General features: G+C 35.8%; 2 protein-coding genes across 6 annotated transcripts in view; one reads left to right on the top strand and one right to left on the bottom strand.

Annotated features, from left to right (window-relative positions):
- The first annotated feature begins 873 nt into the window (after nt 1-873).
- LOC123531436 (14-3-3 protein zeta-like) lies at nt 874-2,755 on the top strand. The gene has a single exon (XM_045312394.2). The coding sequence runs from the start codon at nt 997-999 to the stop codon at nt 1,708-1,710; it is 714 nt and encodes a 237-aa protein (XP_045168329.1). The 5' UTR covers nt 874-996; the 3' UTR covers nt 1,711-2,755.
- A 9,461-nt stretch (nt 2,756-12,216) lies between these two features.
- Nucleotides 12,217-14,475, bottom strand: part of LOC123531661 (heparan-alpha-glucosaminide N-acetyltransferase-like) — a 47,874-nt gene continuing 45,615 nt past the window's right edge. For all 5 annotated transcript variants that reach the window (XM_053518689.1, XM_045312825.2, XM_045312822.2 and 2 more), the window contains exon 16: nt 12,217-12,729. In XM_053518689.1, coding sequence (XP_053374664.1) covers nt 12,554-12,729 — 176 coding nt within the window. In that variant the 3' untranslated portion in view covers nt 12,217-12,553. The remainder of the gene's footprint in view (nt 12,730-14,475) is intronic.

The following is a 14,475-nucleotide window of genomic DNA, read 5'->3' on the forward strand; positions in this document are numbered from 1 at the left end:
CTTTGTCATGAGCTGATATGCACTGTACATGCTCCATAACCATGTTTTGCAATTTTACAAAATTATGCCCCTTTTTCGACTTTTATATATATTCAATTGACAATGCTGTTTAATAGTCGAGCATTGCTGTCCTCTCAAATTTCTTTTTTTTTAAAAGCATGAAAGGAATGACCTGATTGGGTTTTAAGTGCTTTAAATCGATTAATTATTGAAAAATAAGCATAGAACTTAATACATTTTAGGTCAATTAGGTTTCATATATTACGATAGTACGATAATATACGTACATTAAGCGAGTGCTTTCCGGTCCATGAAAAAAAAATGAAATTAGCTGGGTTTTTTTGTTATAATTAATGTGTAATATTATCTTTTTACATGCTTTCAAGTGGTTAATTTATTTATTTAGTCCAAATGTTTGAGATATAGTTATATTTTAGTATAACGTGACTGTTTTTATTTGAATAGTGCTTTTCGGTCTCGCGTAATGTATATTATCATACTACCGTAATATATGAAACCTAATTAGCTTAAAAATTATCAAATTATTTGATTTTTTTTCAATAATTAATCGATTTAAAGCACTTAAAATCCCGATCAGAACATCCCTTTTATGTTTTGTATAAGAAATTCGAGCATTTCCGGTATTTCGGTGCACCTTGTTAATGAACAGGTCCGTCTCATAGCGATTTTTTTTTTTTTTTATTTCCTCCATTCTTGAAGTGCATAATCTATTTTACCGCAACCGAAACTTGTACGCTGGTCGTATAATAAGTTGCCGCGGTTAACGATTGCAGGCCGTGATTTACCATTCATAAGCTGAATGATATTGATTTCGTATCGCATGGCTGCTCGCGTACTATACTATCGACTCCATTTTGTATCCGCATAGTTGGCGAGCGGCCAAATGATTACAGTGAATTAATATATTGTGCAGACAGGAAAAAACTTACATTTTCGGTTTTAATCAGTGATTAAAAGCTACAAAATAGTGACAAAATGGCGGAGGATAAAGAGTGCAAGATATTTAAAGCAAAATTGTGTGAACAAGCCGAGAGGTACGATGAAATGGCGGAATGTATGAAAGATGTGGCTGAGGTGGATCACGAGTTGACATCAGAGGAAAGGAATTTACTCTCGGTGGCTTACAAGAATGTGGTTGGGGCACGTCGGTCTTCATGGCGCGTTTTGTCGAGTATCGAGCAGAAAGATTCAAATGAAAAGCAGGCGGGTGTTGCGAAAGAATACCGTGAAAAAGTGGAAAAGGAACTGACTGATATTTGCGATGAAGTCATTGCCCTTTTGGATAAAACTTTGATTAAGGAGAAGGGCCCTGCTGATAGTAAAGTGTTCTTTCTGAAAATGAAAGGGGACTATTACCGTTACCTGGCTGAGGTGAGCGACAAGAAAACGGAGGTTGTTGAAAAGTCTGAAGAAGCGTATAAAAAGGCCATGGAATGTGCAGAGGAACTGGCAGCCACCCACCCCATCCGGCTCGGACTCGCGCTGAACTTTTCTGTATTTCATTACGAGATAAAGAATAATCCTACAGAAGCTTGCACGAAGGCTAAACAAGCGTTTGATAAAGCGATAGCAGAGTTGGACACTTTAGAAGAAGATGCATACAAGGATAGCACCCTAATTATGCAATTGCTAAGGGACAATCTAACGCTGTGGACCTCTGAAAAAGAGGGGGAGCAAGAAGAGGATTAGTGATCAAAATATCTGATTTTACATTCATTAAGGATATTTATCGGACACTTAGTTACATTAATTCAATTTTCCAATTTGCTAAGTGAAAAAGAATAACCTGCAGTACCCTAGGTATCTGTATATATATTTATAATATACAAATATGTAATTATCAGATGTATGTGCATTGTATTTACACTTGTGCATGGTTAAACTTGTAGTCTTATTAATATACAATTTTTTATTAACATCTGAGAACCTGTACAATATTTATTATCATTTATAAAGGGGTCTGTGACATAGGCTGGTATTTTGTTCAGTGCAGGTGATCGATTCACATGCTTTAAAAGCTTCATAGAACAACATGAAAGTCGTGTACTCATTCTTTTTGCGTATGTTTTGATTTCTTTTCTACAAAAAACATCAGAGGTAAAGAAATGTCTTCAGTTAAAAGTAAAATTATAGAAAATGGACAGAACTTCTATTACATATAATTATGTCGTTATACGGTTTTGTACCCTTTTTATTTTGTTTTGTCCGACATTCTGTGAACTTGTTATTTTGATGTAATGTTTGAAAAACGTATCCATCCCTTTTATGTAATCTTATACAATATTGTTATCGGAACATTATATCTGCGGAGGTGCGCTCTTGAAAATCGTTAGGCAGAAATGTCAGTTGCAGGAAATATCGATCAGTTAGCTGTCTAAGCAAGGTATCTGTGCAGAATGTATCTCTGTCCATTCATATGTTATTTTCCAGATATTACAATTCCCAGAGTGCAACAGACAATTAGTATAAATAAATCCTGAACGTTTTGGCCTTTTGTTTTAGGTAACATTACAGTGTTGAAAACAAAACAAAAATGTATTTGCAGTAGCAGGATGTGTTCTGTTAACCTTTCATGACTTAATTATAATTTTGAAGGTCATATATGAATTGTTCTTTAAGAGGGAAGTCTGATAAAATTTCCTTATATGAGTGTTTTAAACTGTTGTTTCGTAATCGTGACTATATACTGATGCATGAAGACACAAGTCATGATCATATTAAATATTAAAGTGTTTTTAATTTTGTTTTTGATAACTACCCAGCTATTAATTTAAGTGATAAGGTAAATCCGTAATGCATTTGAAAAAAAAATCACGTTATGTTGGAAAGTACATGTACACAATTATTTTATATTTGGATATTACATGATAGTGTCCTGAAAAGTCTCGAGCTTCAGTGTTGGCATTAAATCTGCCGCATTAAGAGTACGCACGCATTGAATGTACACTATTAAACCTACGTTAAACCTAACCCTAACCTTTAGTCAGTATATAGTACACTCAATACGTGCGAATAATAGGGGAGATTTAATGTTGACGCGAGCTTCTGTCGCCCCCAGTCTTCCAAAGTTTTATTCCCTTCGAAACAATTCTCCCATTCGTAACTATGTAAATTTGTTACACTGTAGTTTATGATAAAACACTTAGCCCAGGTGACTCATGCGATGAATATGTTGATAATGTAGGAAGGGAAGGATACTGGTTTATTCCTCGTTTTCCAAGGTGCTAATTTCAAGACACTTTTAGTTTTATAAAAAAGTACGTTAGTGATTCCGTTGTAATTAGTTACGTCCGGTGTTTACGACTACATGTGCGATGAAGCACGCTGGTAAACTAAATATTCGTATCCAGTTACGACCAACAGCAGATAATAATGTCGCTATTTTGTCAATGGTAACAAAAAGCTAGTGCTAGTGATCTGAGGGGGGAAAAAAGAGTATTGACATTAACCAGTAGACAGCAGATTATATAACCTTGTGAAACAAAATGTCGATATCGCTGCTTAAAGCTACTGATTCATTGACTTTGACCAATAAACAGCAGATTATATTCTCATGGAACAAAATGTCGAACTAATTTTTCATTAAAAGGACATACCTACTAATTTTTGACTGCTGCCACCAGCGTCAGAAAATATTCTAACTTTGGGATAGCTACAAGTCCTTTACAACCCTGAAAATAGTTTTAGACTTTCTACCAAAAATATATATGAGCCGCGCCATGAGAAAAACAACATAATGCGTTTGCGACTAGCATAGATCCTGACCAGCCTGCGCATCCGCGCATTCAGATCAGGATTCATGCTGTTCGCTAATGGTTTCTCTAAATGCAATAGGCTTTAAAAGCGAACAGCATAGATCCTGACCAGACTTCGCGGATGCGCAGGCTGGTCTAGATCGATGCTAGCTGGTCGCAAACGCACTATGTTGGTTTTCTCGCGCCTCATATTTCCAAAGCGTGAATATATGCAGTTCTACCAGGTAGGCCTTAAAATTTGGCGACTTCAACGCTGTAGACTGGTCAACGTTTTGATTAAAATAACCAAATGTATGAATACAAATATGAAAATTTATAGTCATTTGTAAAACAAGAACACGCTACAACCTGAACTGGAGCGGTGGCTGTCCCTAATCTCCGCACCATACCATAGTTATGTTCACTTATGTTATAAAATATAATGTAGACAAGTTAAAATCCCAGCATGATATATATGAAAATGTTGCCGGTTCGATTTGACTAAACCAGCGGAAATGTATTCTACCGACTTAAATTTGAGGGTTCGTGGCGGTCATGACGGGAAATTGGCCATATAAGCAAAAATCTTCTAATCTTCCGATACTGTACAAAATCCCGCTGTACAAAAATAAGATGAACCTGCAGTGGTGATTTCTAAAACGACAATCTGTAGGACGTCATCAGAAAACAGATAGATTTAACTACATTTTAAACTTCTTGTGTCGTTGATAAACAAGTCAAATATTGTTGCTAAATAATTGATTTATGTTGTATCAATACCTGTAGCTATAAAACTGATGCGAAAACATTGTTGCTAGACGTGCAATAAACTCGTAATCTATTACTGCAGCATTTTCGATCAAAATTATTTAACATGAAATAATGCAGAAATTGCCGATTACATTTCGTACCAAATGAAAATGTCATACATATTTAAATTCTTGACAGTAGTATTAGATGTTGGATCTCTTTACATTTAAGTCTTTATGGTATCATTGAAGCGCGTTTTATTTTTAATAATTCTTGAACTACTTTGTAAAGATATGAAAATTTCAACTTCTTTCAGCCTGGCCCTGAAGACTTGAAATTTCTATCACCATTATCTTTTTATAGAGAAATATTTAAACAATCAAATTGTTTCTAAAAATGTTTCCTGCTCTTTCCCTTCAGCTTAATTCATATTTAGACATTAAAACGGTTACCCGTGACAAACTCGAAGCCTGTTTAAATATGGTGGATTTTAAGGTGTAACAGATATTAGGGTGAACATTTTTAAATCTTTACTTGTTTTATTGTATATCTTGTACTAAACTATACTGGCTGCAGGACTGACATTCCGAGTATGTTTGTGGTGTTTTCTTTCACAATAGTCTCATGAAAATTAAAGCTGTCTGGTAAGGACTAAATAAGTGCGCTTATAATCAACGACAGGCAATGTTCAAAAGCATGTAAAATAAATCTAAAAAGCAATATTATTTAGAAAAAAAGTATATTTTGTTGTTCTTATTTATAGTGAAAAAAACTACCGGGTGTAAGTTTAATTGCAGTTTTCATCACATGAAATAATCAAATAAAGACTACAAACCATTCATTTAAGACTTATTCATTTGGAAGGAAATTTCAAAAGCGTAAGAATTTGCAAAAAAAAAACATATTTTTTTATTTGTAAGAATTCCTCAAATGCCATTTTCTCTCCAGTGTTTTCAGAACTTGTAGCCACCATAAGTGCTTTGAGCGCGTTGATACGATATCTTTCATAACGGCCGAAGAATGTATAAACTTTTTTTAAATACGTCTTACCTATCAAACATACTCGACCAAGAGGATAAAAAATACCCACGAATTCAGCAACTCATCCATTATTTCGGACAATGAGACCCAGTATGTGTATATATAGGCGTCACCAGTTATTTAGATGTACGACTCCTCCAAATGGACTCTCCTTTAGAGGGACGATCGATAGTAATTTTAGTTGGAGGGAACACGTTCAAGTTAAGAAGCTTAATCTTGTTTTATACCACGCCAGTTATGAAGCGCCAATACAGAACTCATACATGTACACGAGAAAGTTAGTAATTTTAATTGTTGGATACTCGAACTCGTGACCAATGGTTTCGTAGTCCGGCGTGTTCCACTGGACTTGTGCGTCGCCTCTTAGGCAGAGTACTGCAGGTATACGCAATCTAAAGGTAGTCATGCATTGACGTCCAAATTATGGCTAAAATTATCTTTATTTAAAATTGAAGTTAAGTCATATTGTGAACATTAGAACATGAGTTTTTGTTTCTAATGTCAAAGCAATGAAAAAAATAGAGTAGGAATTAAGGGTGTAACGATATATCGCAATTCACTGTATCGCGATACCAATGTCTGGCGATACGCGTATCATATCCTCGTTCACGATACAGTGAAAAAAAAACATTGAATTCAAATCTTTCATAAAGTCAGTGTTAAAGATAGTAATTAATTAAACAAGTGTATCATTTATAACAGTTTCTTTAACTTTAATACAAAATATCAAGTACTTTACAAGTGTTGGAACTTTGTTCTTTATTTTTCATTTTGTCACATGAATGCTCAATGTGTATCGCGATACATACTGTATCGTTGCATCTGTATCACGATATGTACTGTATCGTGAGACTACCGTATCGTTACACCTCTAGTAGGAATCGAACCCGGCCAGCCCTGGCAATAAAACTTTTTTTCCGCGTTCTTTACCAATTCACCACGGAACTTAATGACCGTTTCATATAAAATTTCATAATTAAGGCAGTTTACTTATGTGTCAGGATACGAGTTATATGACCCAGGGAAGTGCCTACGCCTTTAGTATCTTGAACAATGAATTGGGTCCTATCCCTAAGGTGGCTATGTCTTAGACTAGCTGACAAACGAAATAGAATGTCCTTTCAATGTTAAAACGTATAGCTGGTGAGACCAACTATCTCATATATAGAATTTTCCTCTGGCTACTTTGCCTAATTGATTCGTGTACCAAGGATTCTTAAATGATTTAAATTGTGAGCTCGATAATTTCAGGGATCAGGCTAATCACTAAATGTTTCAAACTAACAATCTTCAATTAACAATAATTTGCTGAAAATCCTATAGGCTGGGGACTCTATACTTGACTGGTCTTTTTGTTGAAGTTCACGTCATACAATGTCTTTGAATCAACAACATACGAGTCCTGTTGCATAGATGCTCGGCCTCTGTCCTCTTAACTGAAGTTACAACTCATATGAATGCCCTGACTCCTGGATGCTCAGCGCCTATATGCTATCACATGTAGCATTCAACTACCATATAGGTATATCCCCAATGCCTTGGCTGTACTTCGCCAATGACGCTGAACCATCTATAAGCTGGAACTCTAGCTCCTACTATATCAGTAGATTACCAAACTCTGGGTCTCTGTCTCAGCTTCCCGATGTTCAGCCTATATATGCTATCGCCTATAGCATTCAACTACCCTTAAGGTAAAACTCCTATGCGCTGGCCCTATTGCTCGAAACCTAGTTGAAATTCTGCAACACTTCTTTAGTCTACGAACTTTAAGCTTTTTCTTTTTAATAATTTATCCGCCCTGACAGTGTAGTTTCAATAACTTCCTTATCAAGGTACTGGGATAAATTATTAGTTGTATCCTCGATGTGTTTTCTTCAATCGCCGGATACCGAATGCTCTCTCTGACTGACTGATTTAAGTTTAATTACGGTCCATCCGCCCTTTCAGACACAATGAAGCATATAAATGCCACGTAGAGTATAGACCGCGAACATGCCCCTTAGCATGTTCTTAAAGCATGTTTTGGTTCTAATGTAGGGGTATTGATAACCTCTCTGCAATTCCCAGAGAGTTTCGTCCAAAGAGCATGAATTTAGTAGCCAAATAGCGACTGTAAGTACAGCGGCCAATGAGACCTAAACGTACTCAAGTCCAGATGTAACAGTCTGTTTGGAAAGGCAAGCACTCGGACCGAACCGGACACGCGTTCCTAGCGTAGACAATATAGTAGGAGTAGGAGAAGGTGAGCCACTCTGGTGATCGGGCTACTGGAGTCTCCAGCAGAGCCATGCCAACCAGGAACCGGAAACGCACCGTCGAAGCCACACCTGTCGCGGTCGTTGATGGAGCCCCTTCGCCATTGTCTTCGGTCTGTTCTGTTTCAACCAGTTTTCACCCTTCCCTCAAAGAGAAGCACGTTGAGCGTATCTTCTCCTTTTAGGCTTGGGCCGCTTTGTCTGATAGGCTCTCTCTGTCATCTATCTACATATTTATACCCTAGCAGATGTGAGCTTTGATTGGTGCTATTTATAGAACGTTTTCTGATTGGTCCAAATTTATACATAGTTATTTACAACGAGTACTTGCTCTACCAAATATCTGATTCCCTTTAACTATTGTATATGACATAATGGGCGCGTTCGGCATACTTACTCGAGCTAACCCGAGTCACTCTGGGTATAACTCGAGTATAACTCGTGTAACCCGGGCGATAGTAGTTGTGTCACCCGAATTCTACCCACCTCCTGAAGCTGGGAAAGTCGGGTGATCGTATCCGAATGCATTAACACTTTAAACAAGGCGTCTTTGGTACACATGTAAAAGTTTGGATGCAGTTACTATCAAGGCTTTATCTCAATAACCACAGATGATATTGAATTGAAACTTCAAACAAATCTTTGCGCTCATCAGACCTACCAAAATAATCAAGTTAGATAACTCTTGATCGGATATTATGTAAATTATGGGTCTCATTTATAGACATATTGCTTTGAAACCTATTTTTACTTTTTAAGGTCATTACCTAACCGCAGATGATCAAGTCCCATTACTCTTATATGTATTTTGACAAAATATATCCCTTTTGGACTTAGAAAATGCAATTTAAAGTTTTACATGCAAGTTAGTATATCCAAACTAATGCAGATATTTGGTTAAAACTACACACATTTCTTCGGATCTGTAAAATAAGGTCATATCAACATAAAAAAAAATTATCACAAGCCTCATAACTCTTATTTGAGTCAGACCCCTCTTTAGAGTTAAATTTTTGCATGCAAGTTTTTTTTAAACAAATGCAGGTACTGGATTGAAACTTCACACATGTTTTCCATGTTGTAAAGGACATGTCATCAACTTCCATAACTCTTACTTGAACTTTGGACAGGTTATGCTCCACTGTTTAAACTTAGAAAAAGCTGGTTAAAGTTTTGCATGCAAGGTACTATCTCGGCAACTAGTGCAGATATTGGATTGAAACTTCCATACATGTCTCCAGTGATGTTAAGGAAGGTCAAAGCATCAATTCCCATAACCTTAATTTTGTTATGCCCTCTTTCTTGTGCATAGATATTGTTCTGTTTGCTTGCAAGTTGATATCTCCAAAACTAACAGGAGCATTGGGTTAACATTTCTTACATGTCTTCAGGGTTGTAAAGCCAGGTAAAAGCATCAAGTTTCATAACACTTACTTTAATTTTGGCAAAGTTATGTCCCTTTTTGTAGTAAGAAAATGACGGTTAAAATTTTACCATCAGGTTGCTCTTGTCTAAGGGCGGTACTAGGTTGTAAACTTCTTACATCTATTCAGGGGTTTAAAGCGAGATCATAGAATCAAGTCAAATAATCCTTGAATCATTATTTCAGTTCTAGAATCGAAAATCCTTCATACTAAGTATTGACAGTTGCCTTCGAATAGTGGAGCGAGCTGTCATTGTTCTTTTAAAACCTTTTACTTTCTTCTAAATGTAGAGTAACTTTGAAATGCTCGTTTTGGCATTCATGCCCCCATCTGTAAATACTGCTGAATAGGACAGTGGTTTAGAAATCTGCTTCTTACAGTAACAGCCTTGTCAAGCATATTTCGAGGGTTCTCGATCTGATTCTTAAAGCTTGTAAGTTTTCTTTCCAGGTTCACATGGGACAACTTTTAGAAAAAAAACATATAGTCTTTAGAACACAAAATGAGTGATAAGGACAAATAATCCACAAAAGAAGTCACACATTGATATTGAAGTTATAAGTAAAATATTCTACCTCCCTACTTGCCGACAAACCTTCTTTCAGTCAGAACAATAAAAAAAACGAAATAATTATACCAAACACCCTTTTAATTTGAAATGGTTCGGGGTAGTAGAATCATGTGTAGACATAAGAGGATTAATATAAGTTGTAGTTCTTGCTTCAGAAATAATTTAAAGTATAAATTAACATAAAATAGAAATTTCTAGTCTATTAAACAATATGGGCTGAACATTTTTTCCAAGTGTTACTTGATCCTAGAATCTGAAAAGTCGATTGATAATAATCCAGTCTGATTTTTCACTCTGACAGAGGTCGTACCAGTTCATCTCAGCACTATATCACATACATAAAACATAAAGTCCACTAATTCAACAAAATTTCTGATACGATCGAGGGATACTGTCTCGTCTGATCAGTAGTTTATTTTGGAAAATTAAGTTATTATGTGTCAAAAGTAGCAACCATTATTATTGTTACAGCTCAGAAGCTTTTGAACTGTTAGCATATAGGTAACGTTCTCCATCATTTTCAGTTACTCGATAAAGCGTTCGGACTACAATTGTTACTCGTGTCACTCGGGTGAACTCGGGTGATCTGGTCAGAGTTACACGGGCTTGTATGCCAAATGCGCCCAATGTGTGATGCTAGGATCCAGCTATCCACACAATGAACCCAAATCAGCCACAAATGACCCAAATTCTATTATTAACAGCAATTTAACAATAATTATAGCAATGATAGCATGGAAAGGGAGTCAAGCACTATCTGTGCTTAATGTGTTACGTTATCAATATATCAAACATACAAATTATTCTGACACTCTGTTACCCAGTTACAAACGCTTTTCAGTTTTGAATGGAAAAATATTAAAAAAAACAACTAGATCTAATTCCCATGTGTTTCCATAACATATAATCTGTCAGTAACTAAGCTTCAAATCCTTCTTTAGAAATATAGCAATGATATTCTGATATTTAATTTTTTTTATTTTCTTTTGTTGTTGGACGATCTGGAGGTCAGTGCCTTTAAAGATGAAAATGTATATGTATGCTCATCTTTTAATTCTTATACATGTGTGCATGTTTTCAACATTTTACTAAATGAGATATCTATTATCAAACGTAGTCATAAATATTCTTACATAGGCTTCTCTTATTTGTTCATAAGTTCTTCTTTACTGCATTTTAGAGCCGCCAGAATTAAAAGGAAAAAAAAACTCTAAACGATTCCGCACGTGTATACGATGCATCCTGGACAGTTCCGTGGCTCAGCGTTTTTCTGAAAGCAATTACTATCTGGAAAACTTGTTGAATGTCTCCACCAATAGAGCAGAGCTTAAAAGTAAGATATTTTTCACGACAGCTTGAGGCACTGTAGTGTTCCCCTACCAAGTAGTTTGTTCCAAGCCTTTACACCAAACCGGACAGCAAAAGGGGTAGTCAAGTACCATGAACTATATGTTGGGCCTGTTGTGTGCATATACTTTTACAGACTTTTATTGTTGCTAAATAAACATGGTCATGATCCTTAAATTCTCTCTAAACTTGTTCTGCTCGACAGCGCCTAATTATTACCAGTGCTTAAAATCTTTCAACGACCTGTCATGAATTTGGTCATGCTCGCCAAGCTCAAATCGGTCTGCTTGATTGCATTTAGGAGTCATAAAGGCAAAGATGGAAAGTAATATCGGCACATTAGGTTTTCTCAAAGAACTGTTCAATAGATTTCCGGCTATAGGTTTACATACACTAATTAGGTGAATGGTGCGAAAAAAGGGTAGTTGCATAATTGCAGATTCAACTGCTCTCAGATGTTTGCTCTGCGGAACATTTTCCCTTAAAGAGTTAAGTCAAGTTTGCTGAGATTACAACTCTAAGCTTTGCGTTTTGATAGTATTTTCATCATGAAATAATTACAATACAAAGTTATTGATAGAAACTTAGGTCGTACACCACCACTACAATTTAGGTCTCATTTCTGTGCTAATTTTGTGATGTTATTGTTTGACCGAAAATATTTGAACCCCGCTTTCAATTTCTTTTCAATACTGACAATCCTCTTCGAGAAAATATAAATATCAGGCATCTAAAACGGGTCCTGCTGTGTTTCTGCAGTTATTTGAAATGCGTCAATTTTATATAGAATAAAGAATATGTGTTATTCGCCGAACCTGGCCAAACATCTCTCAAGTTTCTTGACTGCTCTTATAAGACGAATGGTCTGACAGAAAACCTTTTAACGGCTTCAACTCACGGACCTCTCGACATAAATACATTTATCCATGACAACCTGTCATAGACAATTCAAGTTTAATACTTTAATAGATCCGGTGAGGGACTAAGGACCATCATAGACCTTTTGTTTAAGTTCATATTTGAAACACAGAGTATTAAGCATAAAAGCAAAAAAAATAAAATAACGCAAAACGACAGCTTCAAAAGGTTTTATGGTAAATAGTAATACTACATCACAAGAAATCATGTTTCACCTTAACAGTAGTCTGTAATATGTACATCTCAGATTTCCAACTGAATTTCTAACCATTTGTAGAACGTTTTCAATTTTCATCTTAAATATATATTATATTACAGAAATTCATTTACATTTTGAAAGACATTATTATCTTAAATTTAATTAAAACTAGATAAAAGCTTAATGAAAACACATTTCAAAATACTAGTATCTAAGACAATGAAAACATTATGAGTCCAGTTAATAATACGTAACTTTTTCACACATTTCAACCTGTATTTTCAAGTTTCAGTCTACAAGGCTATGAAGACCTTTTTACAATAAAGAACAAAAGCTAGTGTAAGATAGATAATTACATCCCAGACAGCTTTAATGAGCAATTTCCAGTGAACAGGGTCTATCTGCCAGTTGATTGGAAAGCAGCGGTAGAATATATCGTGACATAGGAACAGTACCAAGGGATTCATACCTGTAAAATACAACATACATAAACATTGAAAAAGTTAAAAAAAGTAAAGTCACACATACGGCGCGGATAGCTACGTCTAGCCACGGATAGAAACGTTGTAATCCGTATCAATCCGTACCTAAAAGTAGTAATCCGTATCAATCCGTACCAATCCGTACGGCTCAGGTACGGATCGATACGGATTACTACGTTTCTATCCGTGGCTAGACGTAGCTATCCGCGCCGTATGTGTGACTGGGGTATTACTTGGACCGTAAGTTTACAAAGTGTCAATTAGACTGCGAGTTTAGGTAGGTCAACGGGAACTAACTCAATTTCCATATGCCAACATTGTAATGTTTCCGGTCATGAGCCTTTCCTAACATTCAAACTTTTGATGCCACCTACACAGGATGAAAGAACTATCCAAAAGCTTTCGAAAAGCTGCAAGAAATACGTGTTGACCATCACTTTTATGCACATTTTTTTCTTTGAACTTGGTTACCTATAGCCCGGCAGTGATTTGTTGTGTGTGTGGGTTTTTTTTTAACTTTTCATGAAAATACTCTATTGATAAAACATGCATGTTTCTCACACAAAATGCATCTTTCCACATACTTTCAGCCAATAATCATGGATCAGAGTTTTAATTTATGAAATAAGATAGTTTCTAAACACATCCAACATAATTATATTACACCACTGGGAGATCACTTTGCATGGTAATTATACACTGCGGAACAACCTATACAATTAAAAGCTAGTATTTAGTGCCGCTCTGACCGTGAGTTTAACGTTGAAAGCAAGCTAGTAAAAAGTAGTTTTGACCGTGAGTTTACAAATGAAAACCAGTAAAGTATCATTTTAAACTGCAAGTTTAAATTGAAAGCCAGTAACTTGTGTCACTTTAACCCGGTGTTTACAATAAAAAAGCCGGTAAGATACAACCTACTGTATTGAACCGGCTATCCTGACGCCCGTCGGACAAAAAAAAAAAAAAACGTTGGAAAAATAATCCCGCTCTAAATGGGTAGGTACGTAGAGTTTTTTCATATATTTCTATTGGTACGAAGACAATCCTTGAAATTCAAATCGGCAGTTTTGTTAAAGGATAGACATAGCTTACATTTACAACGTCTGGTCTGAAAACGATCGTTATATTTTTAGAAATTCCACACACAAAAAAAAATCAGTCTGAAAATCTAACAAAGTTCCAAAGTTTTACGCAAATATAAATGAACAATCAGTGAAAACTTTAATCATTTGGTTTAACAGATGCATCTTTTCGGAGCTTCTGTTTGAAATTTCCGGGTTCTACGTTCTTTCTGAAAAGAAAATGTATTGATGAAAACATATGACTGTCGTATTTGCAATAGGCTGTCGTTGAACGCGGATGTTGTCTATCGAGAATACAGCTGTATGCAAGTTTTAAAAACTGACTTGTTGGCATTTTATGCTCTACTGTGTCCCTTCTCATGTATGTTTTGTATTTATTTAACCTACCTGTGTTTTTGCAGTTTATTTCGTCTTTTATTTGTGCATAGTTATATGTACACATGCATTCAGTATGCAAGTTTACAGATATTTATGCATGACCCCTTACTGCCATGTCGAGTAATTCTGGTTGGCTCCATTACCAGTCCTCTGCTGTTTCTTTTCGGGCTAAAAGTTTGCTTGGTTTTTGTCCGTCCGCAAATCCTTTTCTGGACTGTAACTTGTACATCCATGGGCCGATTTTCGGCTCAAAATCTCTTACATAAGGCTGTA

This window comes from Mercenaria mercenaria, chromosome 11 (genome assembly GCF_021730395.1).
Source record: "Mercenaria mercenaria strain notata chromosome 11, MADL_Memer_1, whole genome shotgun sequence".
Taxonomy (NCBI): Eukaryota; Metazoa; Mollusca; class Bivalvia; order Venerida; family Veneridae; genus Mercenaria; species Mercenaria mercenaria.

Bases quoted from the DNA above. Each gene is read 5' to 3' on its own strand.
- LOC123531436 (XM_045312394.2), top strand. From the start codon at position 997: ATGGCGGAGGATAAAGAGTGCAAGATATTTAAAGCAAAATTGTGTGAA.